Source organism: Salvelinus alpinus, chromosome 5 (assembly GCF_045679555.1).
Source record: "Salvelinus alpinus chromosome 5, SLU_Salpinus.1, whole genome shotgun sequence".
NCBI lineage: Eukaryota > Metazoa > Chordata > Actinopteri > Salmoniformes > Salmonidae > Salvelinus > Salvelinus alpinus.
The window spans coordinates 38235168-38248606 of NC_092090.1; the positions used below are offsets into that span (position 1 = coordinate 38235168).

Below are 13439 nucleotides of genomic sequence, written 5' to 3' on the forward strand. Positions count from 1 at the left end.
AGGCATGATGGCCTGGGTTAACCTCTACATCGCCAGAGGAGTAGAATAAGGGTACGGGTAAGGCTATAAGAACTGGTCGTCTAGTGCTTTGGGAACCGAGAATGAAAAGGGCAGATTTATGGGCGTGGTAGAATAGATTCAGGGCATAATGTACAGACGAGTATGGTAGGATGTGAGTACAGTGGGAGTAAACCTAGGCATTGAGTGACGATGAGAGCTTGCATCTCTGGAGACACCAGCTAAGCCAGGTGAGGTCTCCCCATGTGTGGGGTGTGTGATAAAAGAGCTATCTAAGGCATGTTGAGTTGGACTAGGGGCTCTACAGTGAAATCAAACAATAACTAACCGAAACAGCAGAAGACACTGCTTGTTCACTGCTCGAGCCACACAGCAGACATTGTGGGCTAGGTTAGGAATGCTGTGTTGCACGTGTAGCTTCTAAATTTTTTGTGGCGTCATTACGTCATGTACCTACGTTATATAAGTATGCACGTCAGCTTTGACATCGGTTTTGCACATCGGCATTAAACTAGACATCAGGCCGATGTCGATGTTGCCATTTTTAGCTAATATCGGCCGATTCTGATATCTTCACCGATATATCGTGCATCCCTAATTGATACACAATCCAAAGTGCAATTTAATAACTTTCACCATGCTGAAAGGGATATTCAATGTCTGCTTTTTTTTTTTTTTTACCCATCTACTAATAGGTGCCCTTTGTGAGGCATTGGAAAACCTCCCTGGTCTTTGTGGTTAAATCTGTTTGAAATTCACTGCTTGATTGAGGGACCTTGCAGGGAGTTGTATGTGTGTGGTACAGAGATAAAGTAGTCGTTCAAAAATCATGTTTAACACTGTTATTGCACACAGTTGAGTTGGTTCATGCAACTTATTATGTGACTTGTTAAGCGTGTGTTTACTCATGAACTTATTTAGGCTTGCCATAACAGAGGTTGAATACTTATTGACATCTCAGGTTTTCATTTTTAATTAATAAACAAACCTTTCTAAAAACTTAATTCCACTTTTACATTATGGGGTATTGTGTGTAGGCCAGTGACCCAAAAATATAAATTTAATCAAATTTAAATTCAGGCTGTAACTCAACCAAATGAGGAAAAGGTCCAGGGGTGTGAATGCTTTCTGAAGGCACTGTACATATCCGGCATTGTGTGTTGTGTTAAATGCAGTTGCTTATCAGTTGGCCTCTGCCTGATAATCGAAGAACCATGAACTGGAGGTAAATAGGTCATATCCCAAGTCCCATTCTCCCTTGAGTCCCTTTCTCCTCCACCTGTAGCTAATAGCTGTCTGTACTGGGATGGGAGTAGAACCCAGCTGCTAGTGAAGTACTGTAAGCTAGTAGAGCCAGAGACCAGACCTCTCTATTATGTGTGATCAGATAGGCCTATACATTCATTTTCTCATTTGCCCCTCATAAAGACCAGCAGACTCCACTCTCCTTACTTTACATTAGCCCACTTAGCACTTTGGGGACCAGGCATTTTCATGAACTAAATTAGGTGGTTACCTTGGTCCCAGTCTAGTGGAATTCCCATAATTGGAGTGAAGCTGCTTGTATCTGGACTGCAGTAGGGTTTCTGATTAGGTACCGGGGTAAAGAATATTCAATTTCCACTGTCTATACGGCCACATTAACCCAGCTCTCATTAGTGTTGCGTGTTCTTTTCTGTCCTTCTCTGATATAAAAGTCTTGTCAGTTGCCCTTGGGAAGCGCTGTATTCTCCTGACTTAAACTAGGAATTATTAGTTCTCCCTTTGCTGAGGCTGTGAGGGTATCCGTGTCTGAGTTCTGAGCACTCCTTGGCACAATAATCAGACTTGATCCATATGTGCGCAGAGGATGGGTCTAAACCCCTCTGCACTGGCCTTTCATGCCCAGATGAAGGGCTTCCTCTCTGGGCAAATGAGCAGTGCCCAAGCTGTGCCTTCTGGAGATCAGAAGGGAGAATCTGTCCCTGAAATTATATCAAAACCATAGGGGCCTCTTTAATGTTACCAAGTGCTGCCCAGTATAAAACAACAGATTAAATTGGTCCTCACTCTGATCTCCAAGCTGTCCGTGGGGAAAGTATTATTCATGTATTATTATGAAGAAAATGGGACAGCAGAAATGACACATGAAGTCATCTAAAGTGACAGTTATTACTGTCAATAAATGGTCTCAGCATAGCTCAACATTCCTTTCCCTAGTATCCTGCTAATTTTGTTTAGATGGAGGTAATCTAGTTTACAGTACAGTATTATTTTGAGCAAGCACCTCTGTTATTGACTGTGGTTTGCTATTACTCTAATCTAATATGTGCCTAATGTACAGCAGTATCATTAATGGAAAGCACTTTGTTTTTCTCACTTTCAGTATCAAAACTGCTACAAATACCAGTTAGTGTCCCGTCCCAGTGTTTTCTGACGAACTGCATGGCTAGGGCCTGGAAAAACCAGTGAGGACTCTGGGCCCTTGGAACACAGACAGAGATTTAGGGAGAAAGAGCTGGATGCTCCATGGGACAGCTGTGTGTTCTGCTGCTCTCGTTATCTCCAGCAGGAGAGCAGAGCAGACGGCCCCCAGCGGGCCTACTGGGCCTCTTTCCTCTGGAAACACAAACCTAACTGGGGAGAGAGGCTGGCTGGTTGGCTGTGTTTCTCTGTCTACGTTAAACTGCAATGGTCCCTCAGGATAGCTATGAGACAAACGCTCCAACATTTTCGCAACCAATACAGAACTGAAGAGAGACAGATAAAATGAAGTTGGGCTTCCCTATCCTGAGGAAAACAAGTCTTATTCTCTCCCTGATTTAGTTATCTTCTCCCATTGAGTTGCCAGTCATCTATGTCCTTTTCAATTATAGCCCTCCAGAGTGTGCTGTTTTTATAACACAGGTTTAATTGGGAGTGGGAGTTTTTCTTCCAACCTGCATAGCTGCTGATGGAAAAGGTTTTTCAAGACGCTTGCTCTTGACACACATGAAAACCATTCCTTTTCGTCGGCCAGACTTTCTCTGTTTGGTTCAAAGGCGGATGATGTTTAATAGACTCTGCTATGCCCTGACAGCATTTTGTTTTATTCCCTCTTACTCCCTTTATCCTTCTTTCTCACTGGTTCCTTGATTCTTCAAGCTTTAGTTGTGCCTTTTGCGTAAGAAACTATTCTTTGATTTTCCCTGACACTAACCAGTACAAGCTCTTATTACTAAGTTATTATTTGTCTGATTTGAAGGTCAGATGAGGGGAGCAGGGATGAGTCTTTATGATCCAGACAGACAGGGATATGCTGCGTCCCACCCTGACTCTGTCCAAGACGGTATTCCCACCAGGAACAGCTCACGGTCTACCATCTGCTCAATGTCTAGAGCTGTGTGTGTGTGTTCGCATTATGTTCTGTTTGTCAGCTTGCATTGGTCTGTATGTTTTGAGTGTGTTTCTCTCACACGTTGAGCATTGACTTTCTTCCTACCCCCAACTGAATAGAGTTGAGTTGACCACCCTTCCTGACCTAGTCTTTCTCCTCCAGGTGAGAAGGGCACTTTGACCCACGGCTCGGTGGTGAATGGCAGGTTTGAAGGCTTCATCCAGACCCACCAGGGCATGTACTACGTGGAGCCCTCGGAGAGGTACCTCAGAGACAAGGACGTGCCCTACCACTCAGTCATCTACCACGAGGGGGACATCAGTGAGTATACTTGATTCACTGCTCTCCTCTGCCAGTCACCCTGCAGGTCTGCTGAAGTAATGGTGCCAACATCACAGCACTAAAATGTTTTCTACCTATTAAATTAATGACAGCCATATTTTATAGACTTAAAGGACATGTTCTTTAATGCTTTTGCTATATTGATTCAGACAATATTGCCCATACCGTATGACTCTGGGTGTGCGTATAAGTGTTGATAATTTTTTAGGGATATAGCTTTAGAAATTAGGGGTTCATTATCCTATTCAGCAGTGTGAATACAATTTTGTTCCAAATAACACATATTTTGTGCAGGCAAAGATGGTTATTATTGGAAGCACAGTGGATGGCTTGTTAACACCACAGTATTGTCAGTGTTATTCGCTTTGAAAAGCCATTTTTTTCCGTCATGAGCATGAAATGGATTGAATTGGCTGTAGCAGCTCTAAATAGCTGTACCATGACTGTGCTCTTTTTAATTACAGTTGTGTTCAGCCACTGACAGCGGTGACTAATCCATGCTGGCTCGTCTGTACCAGCTTTTCTCTCTCCACCTCTGCTACACACACATCCCTCCCTATCATAGAGAACAGTAGGCGTCACACTGTGACAGGACAGGGACTTTAGATAGTGACACTGAAAGGCGATTCTCTGCTGTAGGTATTTCTTGAGAGCAACGATATGGACGATGATGGATGGATGAATGTGTGCCTAAATGGATTGAAGGATGGGGGGTGGGACAGGACAGGTTTCTCTAGGCTTGGAGGTAAGGTCTTAAAGGCTGTGGAGTGCATACTGAGGAGAGTGGAGGTCTACGGTTCAAATACAATGCAGAGCTGTCAGAGGAGAGGTCTATCCAAGGGGAGTTTACATTGGGCATTTAGCCAGGAATAAGGTCAAGTTAAGGTCATGTCAGATTAACTGTGGAATGAGCCAGAGGAAGGGGAGCTGAGGAAGGTTGCACTGGAACACTGTGGCAACACACACACACACACACACACACACACACACGGTTAGGGTTAGGCTGAGCCCTGATGATTGATGTGGAGTCAGGATGAGACGTCAATCCCAGTGCCAGGGAGTGAGTCATCTTCCTTAGCAACCAGCCCACCAATTCTAGGTTGATCTGAGGTGTGGGTGTGGGCTAAGCTCCAGAGACCACACCCCGCTCTCATCCCAGTACAGGCCAGAGAGCAGCCACCTCAGACAGGCAGGGAGGAAGCATCTTGGAGGCCCACCCTGTGTTACTTGGTCCTCTTTTCCTCAGATGGGTCTGATTCATAGCCAGCCTGCCTGTTGACACACAGGCACAACCAGCCCAGCATGAGCCTGCAATCAGAGAACCTTTCTCTCAAGCTTCGTCTCCACAATGTAGGCCTGTTCTCTCTTTTTCCTTTCCCTTTTAATTTTCTATGTATGTATGAGGTGTCAAAGCTCTCACCCTCTATTCCTCCTCCCATCCCTCTTTCTTTCTGTCTGTTTATCTGAAGGTGTGAACAGAGCCTTTCTGTTCCTCTTCCCTTTCTGTCTCTCAGTGTCACCCAATAACAGGCTGTCATCTGAACCCCTCAATAGTACTGCAGGGCTTGGTGACTGCCACAGTACCGGATTTGAGGTAGTTATGCCCTACCTATTATTTGTGCTCTTCAGATTTTTCTTCTTCTTTCCTTAGCAGATCATATTGCCTGAGACATTACATGAAGGGCCCCATTTCATATTTTTTCCTTCACTACTCTATGAAGCGAATGCCCCAAACAGAGAAGTTCTGTCAAGTCATGCTGCCGTGTGAAGTCCGGTCATAGCACTGATGGCAGCTCTCCTATAAAGACACTCTTACCTCATTTGTGCCACTAGGCACCACTATGGGTTAACATGCTCCACACTGCCTCCTTGTGGTGCATCATATTTATATTTGCATAGCGTGTCATGTTATCAGCAGTACATTAACACATAGTTGAGTCATTTATTAATCTGACTTTGGCTACATTCCTATAACACAATGAAGTATCAAATCCATATTGATACAAGGGGACTGAGTAAAGACAATCTTCCATTAGACCTGTTTGAGATCTTCATTCCATTTACGTTTTTGTAATTTAGCAGATGCTCTTACCCAGAGCGACTTACAGAAGCAATTAGGGTTAAGTGCCTTGCTGAAGGGCACATTGTTAGATGTTTCACCTTGTTGGGTTGGGGATTTGAACCAGCGGCCTTTCGGTAACTGGCCCAAAGCTCTAACCGCTAGGCTACCTGCCGCCACATCCCATTCAGTGTAACATTCAGGTTTCAGCAGTTGTTTTAGTCAAGCTGCTGTTCCTGGGAATGTGTCTTTATCAACCCATTAATGAGTCTCTCCTCACAGATATCCTGTCTGCATTTGGATGTTTTCAGACATCAAAGACACACTTCAAATGCACTTCAAACAGGTTCATTTTGCTTGAAGAAACTGGCACCTAATTTTAGAATTCTCTTTCCTGTTGAAGCCGGGGTTGGTGAGCGAGAGGACAAATGGTGGAGGGATGGAATGAAGAATGAAAAGGCGTGACTGACTCTGACTCCCATTTCTGCCGGCTTTCACAACTTTGTCTTTCTTCGCTTCTTGTTCGCAAAGGCCTTTTGATTGGCATCTGAATGAGGGCATTCACTGCAGGGACAATGACAGCTTTCTGTCTGGAAATAGAGAACACATTGTCAGGGCAGAACGTTTTGTTGTTCGGTCGGTCCAGTACAGAGCCATTCTCCTCAACTGACAACGGGGGACAGGTTGACCCTGAGCCCACTCTCTCCCCCTCCAACCGGTTGACCTGACTGCCCACTAGTGGCGCTTTGTGGTGACTCATCATATGATATGCAAAGCAGAATGCAAATGAACTGCGGTCAGTCAATAGTGCTGTAAGTACGGCCAGGCTTTAAGGAACACCATCCTGACCCTGCAGCACTTATCTTGACTTTGATTAAAAAAGCGAAATATAAAATAACGTGCCAAAATAATTCCTTTACCACTTTTCTGCCATCGAAGAGTGTGAATTAAAATGTCTGTTTGTCCAAATTTGTCTGAGGAGAGGAGGTTAGGAAGGTTGAGGGAATGTGAAACGCTGGCTGAGTGTAGTGTTTACTTGTATGTCGCAGAGCTGTGTGTATGTGTGTGCTTTTGTTCGGCCTGAGTTTGTGTTCTTTGGGACTGAGTGTGTTTTCCTCAAGTTTTGAGGTGTATTTGTCGGCACTGTGTTCTCATTATGGCGATGCGTGTTCTTTAGGACTGTGTTTGTGTTTCTGGGAGCTGAGTGTGTGTATGTTCCTTGAATTTCCTTGGGGAGAGTGTGTGTTCCTTTGCGCCGGTGTGTGATAAAAGGAGGTGACAGCGTTGCTGTCGCTGGCAGACAGTGTGACATGCCCGTTGGCTTGTGGCGGTGGCATTTCTGCTCCCGTCATGCAGGCTGGTGACCGACAGGTTAATTTGGGAGGCTTATAACAGCAGCTCTGCTGCACCATGTCCTCCCAGCACTGCCAGACTCAGCCTGAGGGCTTTGAGGACTAACCACTCACGAGGACTAAGTCTCACTCACAATACGTCTAAATGATGCCTGTAAGGACTTTGAAGAATAGGACTGTGTACTGAGTGTTATTTATGTCTTTGGAGTCCATTTAATATTATTTATTAAATAAAAAAATCTTATCTTCTTGTAATATTATTTGTATTTTTTTCCCTCCACTTTTTTCTCCCCAATTTCATGATATTCAATATGTCGTTATGATCTTATCTCATCGCTGCAACTCCCCAATGGGCTCGGGAAAGGTGAACGTCTAGTCATACGTCATCCGAACACGACCCACCATGCCGCACTGCTTCTTAACACCCGCTCGCTTAACCTGGAAGCCAGCCACACAAATGTGTCGGAGTAAACAACGTTCAACTGAAGTCAGCTTGCAGGCGCCCGGCCCACCACAAGGAGTTGCTAGAGCGCAATGAGCCAAACCCTCCCCTAACACAGACTACACTGGGCCAATTGTGTGCCTTCCTATGGGACTCCCGGTCACGGCTGGCTGTAACACAGCCAGCCGTGAACCCCAGGCTGTAGGGATGCCTCAATACTGCGATGCAGTGGCGTAGACTGCTACACCACTCGGGAAGCCATTTGGAGTCCATTTCTATGCCAGTATGTTGTGGTGGCTCTGGTTATGATGGATGTAAGAGTGCTGCTTGTTGTAGACTAAATGAGATGCATACATGTACTGTAATTACATTATCCTAGTTGTAAGATTGATTGCTTGTGTTTACTGGTGTGTGTTTTTGTTGTGATTAGGGGGGCTTTCGCTATTGACTAGAGCAGTGGCATCGACTGTGTGTTGTGTACATTAGGGAAAAGATGCAGTGGAGAGAGGAGACCTCTATTGAAGCGTGCAGTCAGCGTTATTGACTCCATCTCACTGCTTGTTACTATCTGGGGATAACTTGGGGAGAGAATAATATCTCTGCTAGGAACTGATCACAGAGCAGTCTGACCTGACCTTGTTTTATTATCAGCACATTGTACAGTAACGGCCTGATTGATGGCATATGCATTCAGTTATTCTGTGTATTCAGGGTTGTTGAATTGCGGTGTATAGGTTAAAACATTCAAAGTGCTGATTGTGGGATTGTGTTGGCCTGTGTTTTGAAGTCCTGTCTCAGGTATCTGAAGCGGAGCCCAGGGGAGGGAGAGATGGCTCTGTTATCCCAGAGTCCTCATTAGTGACAGACACACACACACACACCGCATCTTCCTCCTCACCCTGCTTGCTCTGTTATGCTGCCCGCTGAGACAGCAACAGAGCTGTCAGGCCTGGTTGACACTGCACCATTCCCCAGGCCCAGAGAGCCCCGTCTGAGGCCCCTGAGTTCACCTCTCTCTGCCCAAACCCAAAACAGCATATCCATATGTTACTCTGCCTACCTCCGTCTCCTGCATAATAAGGGTCAGAAGTTTTCCATGGCCACGTAACCTAACCAGGAAAAAGTAACTGCCTACCTCCCTGTGTGTCCTCCATACCTGTTCCCAACCCTGCGTCTTCGTCCTGGAACAAATGGCTTTGTTCTGTAGGGACTGACATCAGACAGAGATGGCAGAAGTAGTTTGCTGTGAATAGATAAAGCCAACTAGGGAAGAAGTAGAAAGCCCTGTGTTATTTTGTTGACTAAACACACAGCCGTAATTGGAGTTCATTAGCATTCACGCCTGCTGTGAAGGTAAAGAGTGTAGATTACAAAAACCCATTATAAGAGTTTTCAGATTTCCACAGGCAATTATGGCTCTTTGCTAACTAAGAGTTCTGTGTCACTATGGTTTACTCATTTTCATTAGTGTTTCACTGTGCAGTTCTGTGTTCTGCATAGTGATCGCTGAGCTCATTCTACAGGGGAGCTCTGTACTATGGTGAGACTGCTTGTTTATTGGCTCATTTAGTAACAGGATGGTGATGACAGGGAGGGTGCTCTCCAACTTGCTTGCTGGCTGCTCTTCAATGGGTGACATCACACCAGAGTCAATAGATTTTAATTGGATGCGTTAATCAAAATGATGTTCCGTTTTATGAGGAAATTGGATCTGTGAACCTGCTTTAGGCAGATGCCCGTGAACAAACTGTGTTCTTGATGATCACCATGTTAGCTGGGTTGTAAAGTACCCAGCTCTGTGTTTGTTTTTACTGATTTGGTCCCATTGGGAATGCTCCAGCAGCCAGCCAGTCGACAGCACCACATGTTGTTCTGGGCAATGGCATTATTTGTCAGCAGAGGGCAAGGACACGGTCACTGCTTAGATGTAGGTTTAAATCTGAACTCTGTGGCAAAATCTGTGGTATCTCAGACCGTTCTTTGATATTGATCTGTGTTAGTAATTGTGAAGGTGTATTGCTGAATACTGGACTTTTCTGGATACTGTAGTTGCATGTAGTAGTGTTGCTCCTTATTGAGCTGGTGTTTTTCAGAGCCTCTGGGAGAGGAAGGTAGAGGAAAGTCGAGCAGTGAGTGAGTCAGTGACATGTAATTTGGGAGGAAGACTGCTTTGTTATTCTCCAGCCTGGAGAAGGAGACGCCAGCGGTGAACAGAGGCTCATTCTTTCAGTTAGCGTAGGCAGTCTGTGTGTTAGGCCTTGTTACACACACACACACACACACACACACACACACACACACACACACACACACACACACAGAGAGAGAGAGACTGTGTTAGGCCTTGATAGACACACCGAGAGCGAGAGATATTAACTACAGCTTCTTTCTGTCCTAATGAACAGTGACATATAATGCTCTGAAAGATATCTCCACCCTCAGAAGAATGTTGCTGCTAGGAATAGTAAGGTTATTATACTGGTACGTTTTAGAGGGCCTTGTATGGAGTAGATGAGGTTACGCTGGTATGTTTTAGAGGGCCTTGTATGGAGTAGATGAGGTTACGCTGGTATGTTTTAGAGGGCCTTGTATGGAGTAGATGAGGTTACGCTGGTATGTTTTAGAGGGCCTTGTTTGGAGTAGATGAGGTTACGCTGGTATGTTTTAGAGGGCCTTGTATAGAGTAGATGAGGTTACGCTGGTATGTTTTAGAGGGCCTTGTATAGAGTAGATGAGGTTACACTGGTATGTTTTAGAGGGCCTTGTATAGAGTAGATGAGGTTACACTGGTACGTTTTAGAGGGCCTTGTATAGAGTAGATGAGGTTACACTGGTACGTTTTAGAGGGCCTTGTATAGAGTAGATGAGGTTACACTGTTACGTTTTAGAGGGCCTTGTATAGAGTAGATGAGACCACACTATGGCTGCTATTGTGTACAACCTTTTTCATTCCCATTCTAAACAGGTTTAGCCTGAAGCTGAGAGAACCAATATTACTGGTAATACGGTTGAGTTCATATTGATGGTCTCCTCTTCTCCTCCCAGATTACCCTCATAAGTATGGCTCAGAGGGGGGCTGTGCTGACCACTCAGTGTTTGAAAGGATGAAGAAGTACCAGGCCTCGGCTATGGAGGAGCCTCTCAAGGTGAGCTGATAATACCCCACTCTGAAACCAACCCTATAGCTATACAGCACTCACCAATACTGTACAACAACGTTCTGGACACAGTACTGGAGGACCATACAAACCACCTCACATCTTCTTGCTCCATGGTAAAATAACAGTTAGCATGATAAGGAAACATGGAAGTGATTAAGTCAAACTTGTTATTGGAGCTGTAACGAGAGCCAGATTCTTCTTATTGTTCCTGGGTTCTTATCCCTTTCAGCTCTGTGGAACATTGGATGACTGAGTAGAGTGATGTCACAGATCATCTGGCAGGGTGAGGAGTTAGTGTTCTCTCTTCCCAGGGATGAGTCAGACCAGACCAGGGGTGTGTCAGGAAATATTTCCCCATGTTCTGGAAGACCTCCCTTCAGAAGCCAGGGCCCTCTTTCTCCACATTTGAAGACATGGGATTTTTCCCCGACCAAAATGGCAGAAATCCTTACACATTCCTGTTAGTCACCTTCTCATGTCATTTCTTAGTCTTTTTTTTTCAACCTCCCGCTTCCCACTCTCAATCTATCTCCCCTATCTCTCTTCTTCCAGCTCCCCTCGTTCCACCTCACTCTCCCTCACATCCATCTCTCCCTCCTAGTTGACTAATGGTAGTCGTTCCTCTGGTTGTTGTCTCTGCAGGATCCCAGCAGTGTGGTGGAGGAAGAGGAGAGGTCCCATGGACATGGTCCGGTGATCCTGAGGAAGAAGAGAGCAGCTCAGATAGAGAAGAACACCTGCCAGCTCTTCATCCAGACTGACCACCTCTTCTTCAAGTACTACGGCACCAGAGAGGCTGTCATCGCACAGGTACTGAGGCTGTACACACACTAGGGCTGTCCCAGACTAAAAATAAATATTGGTTGATCGAGAGTCATCTGTTCTTTCAACTATTCTATTGGTCTACATTTTAAAAGTGTATTTTTCCATATATAGACACACCCGAAGTGTTTTGAATAAAATTAACTATATGCACTGAGCTTGTCTGATGCTTTAAGCTCACTGTTTGATTAAATAAATAAGAAACACAAATGACTCAAGAAGGGAGCCCGATGGCCGTGCTGTGTTAAAAGTAAATGACAGCGGGAGCCTGTGTGACTGGTGAGTGTTGTCTCGCTCTCCTCCCTGCTGCAGCAAAAAGGCACCCCAGCACAGCAAGTGTTTATCGCAGCTGTCTGTGCTGAAGCTGCAACATAATTACAGCCATTTCCTGTCTTACTTGTTTCTGACTGAGGTTCTGTAACCGAAATACCTAATTTGTTTAGGAAAAACATCTCTTTACGTAAAACATGTATGCAGTGCATGCACTTGACCAACAGGGTCTGACCTATAACCTATCATAATCACATCAATATATTGGTTATAACAAACTCTGAACGCCATAACACGTGACAGCAAAATGGATGAGGAGGACATGTTTACTGGTTTACTGGATGTTTACTGGTTGCGTAGGAGGGAAAAGGAAAGTCAGATGTGTGGAAGACATTTGACTTAGCCGTGGAAACTATTGAAGATAAAGATAAAGGAGGATATAGGAGCAAGCTCTGAATGAGTATTGTGTGGCAAACAGGTGCTGTTGGAGTACAATATTATACTTTTTCCCTGCCCGTTTGGAAGTGTAAACAACACTATCTAAAATAGAACAGACTCTGGTATTACTTATAACAAAAAAAATTGCAAAGCCTTTATTACAGCATAGCAAAGATTGAAAAACAGCCAAATTTGTGTTGCAGTTGCGTGAGGCTTGGTGCTCACGCAATCAGTAGGCTATTAAACAAACACTCAAACTGTCAACAGAAGCAGGACCTGTCTTATTTCTGAAGATGTACATGGACGATTTATAAAGCCAGGCACGTTTAACAGTTAGGTTATTGGTTATAGACCTAATTAAGTTGATTCCCTGTTTCCTCACTCCGCTACTGCCTCCGTCGCATTGTTCTCAACACCATTATTATGCACATAGCAACATCTTTTTTTCTTTTTTATTTCACCTTTATTTAACCAGGTAGGCCAGTTGAGAACAAGTTCTCATTTACAACTGCGACCTGGCCAAGATAAAGCAAAGCAGTGCGACACAAACAACAACACAGAGTTACACATAAACAAACGTACAGTCAATAATACAATAGAAAAAGTCTATACAGTGTGTGCAAATAAGGGAGGTAAGGCAATAAATAGGCCATAGTGGCGAAATTATTACAATTTAGCAATTAAACACTGGAGTGATAGATGTGCAGAAGATGAGTGTGCAAGTACATACTGGGGTGCAAAGGAGAAAAATAAATAACATTTTACATTTACATTTTAGTCATTTAGCAGACGCTCTTATCCAGAGCGACTTACAGTAGAGTGCATACATTTTATTACATTTTTACATACTGAGACAAGGATATCCCTACCGGCCAAACCCTCCCTAACCCGGACGACGCTATGCCAATTGTGCGTCGCCCCACGGACCTCCCGGTTGCGGCCGGCTGCGACAGAGCCTGGGCGTGAACCCAGAGACTCTGGTGGCGCAGCTAGCACTGCGATGCAGTGCCCTAGACCACTGCGCCACCCGGGAGACCAGTATGGGGATGAGGTAGTTGGATGGGCTATATACAGATGCAGTGATCTGTGAGCTGCTCTGACAGCTGGTGCTTAAAGCTAGTGAGGGAGATATGAGTCTCCAGCTTCAGTGATTTTTGCAGTTCGTTCCAGTCATTGGCAG

At 44.8% G+C, this 13439-nt stretch overlaps 1 protein-coding gene across 1 annotated transcript in view; it reads left to right on the forward strand.

Annotated features, from left to right (window-relative positions):
- Positions 1–13439, forward strand: part of LOC139576063 (disintegrin and metalloproteinase domain-containing protein 10-like) — a 94502-nt gene that overhangs the window by 68513 nt on the left and 12550 nt on the right. The window contains exons 4-6 of the mRNA XM_071401710.1: positions 3536–3694; positions 10614–10714; positions 11372–11539. Coding sequence (XP_071257811.1) covers positions 3536–3694; positions 10614–10714; positions 11372–11539 — 428 coding nt within the window. The remainder of the gene's footprint in view (positions 1–3535; positions 3695–10613; positions 10715–11371; positions 11540–13439) is intronic.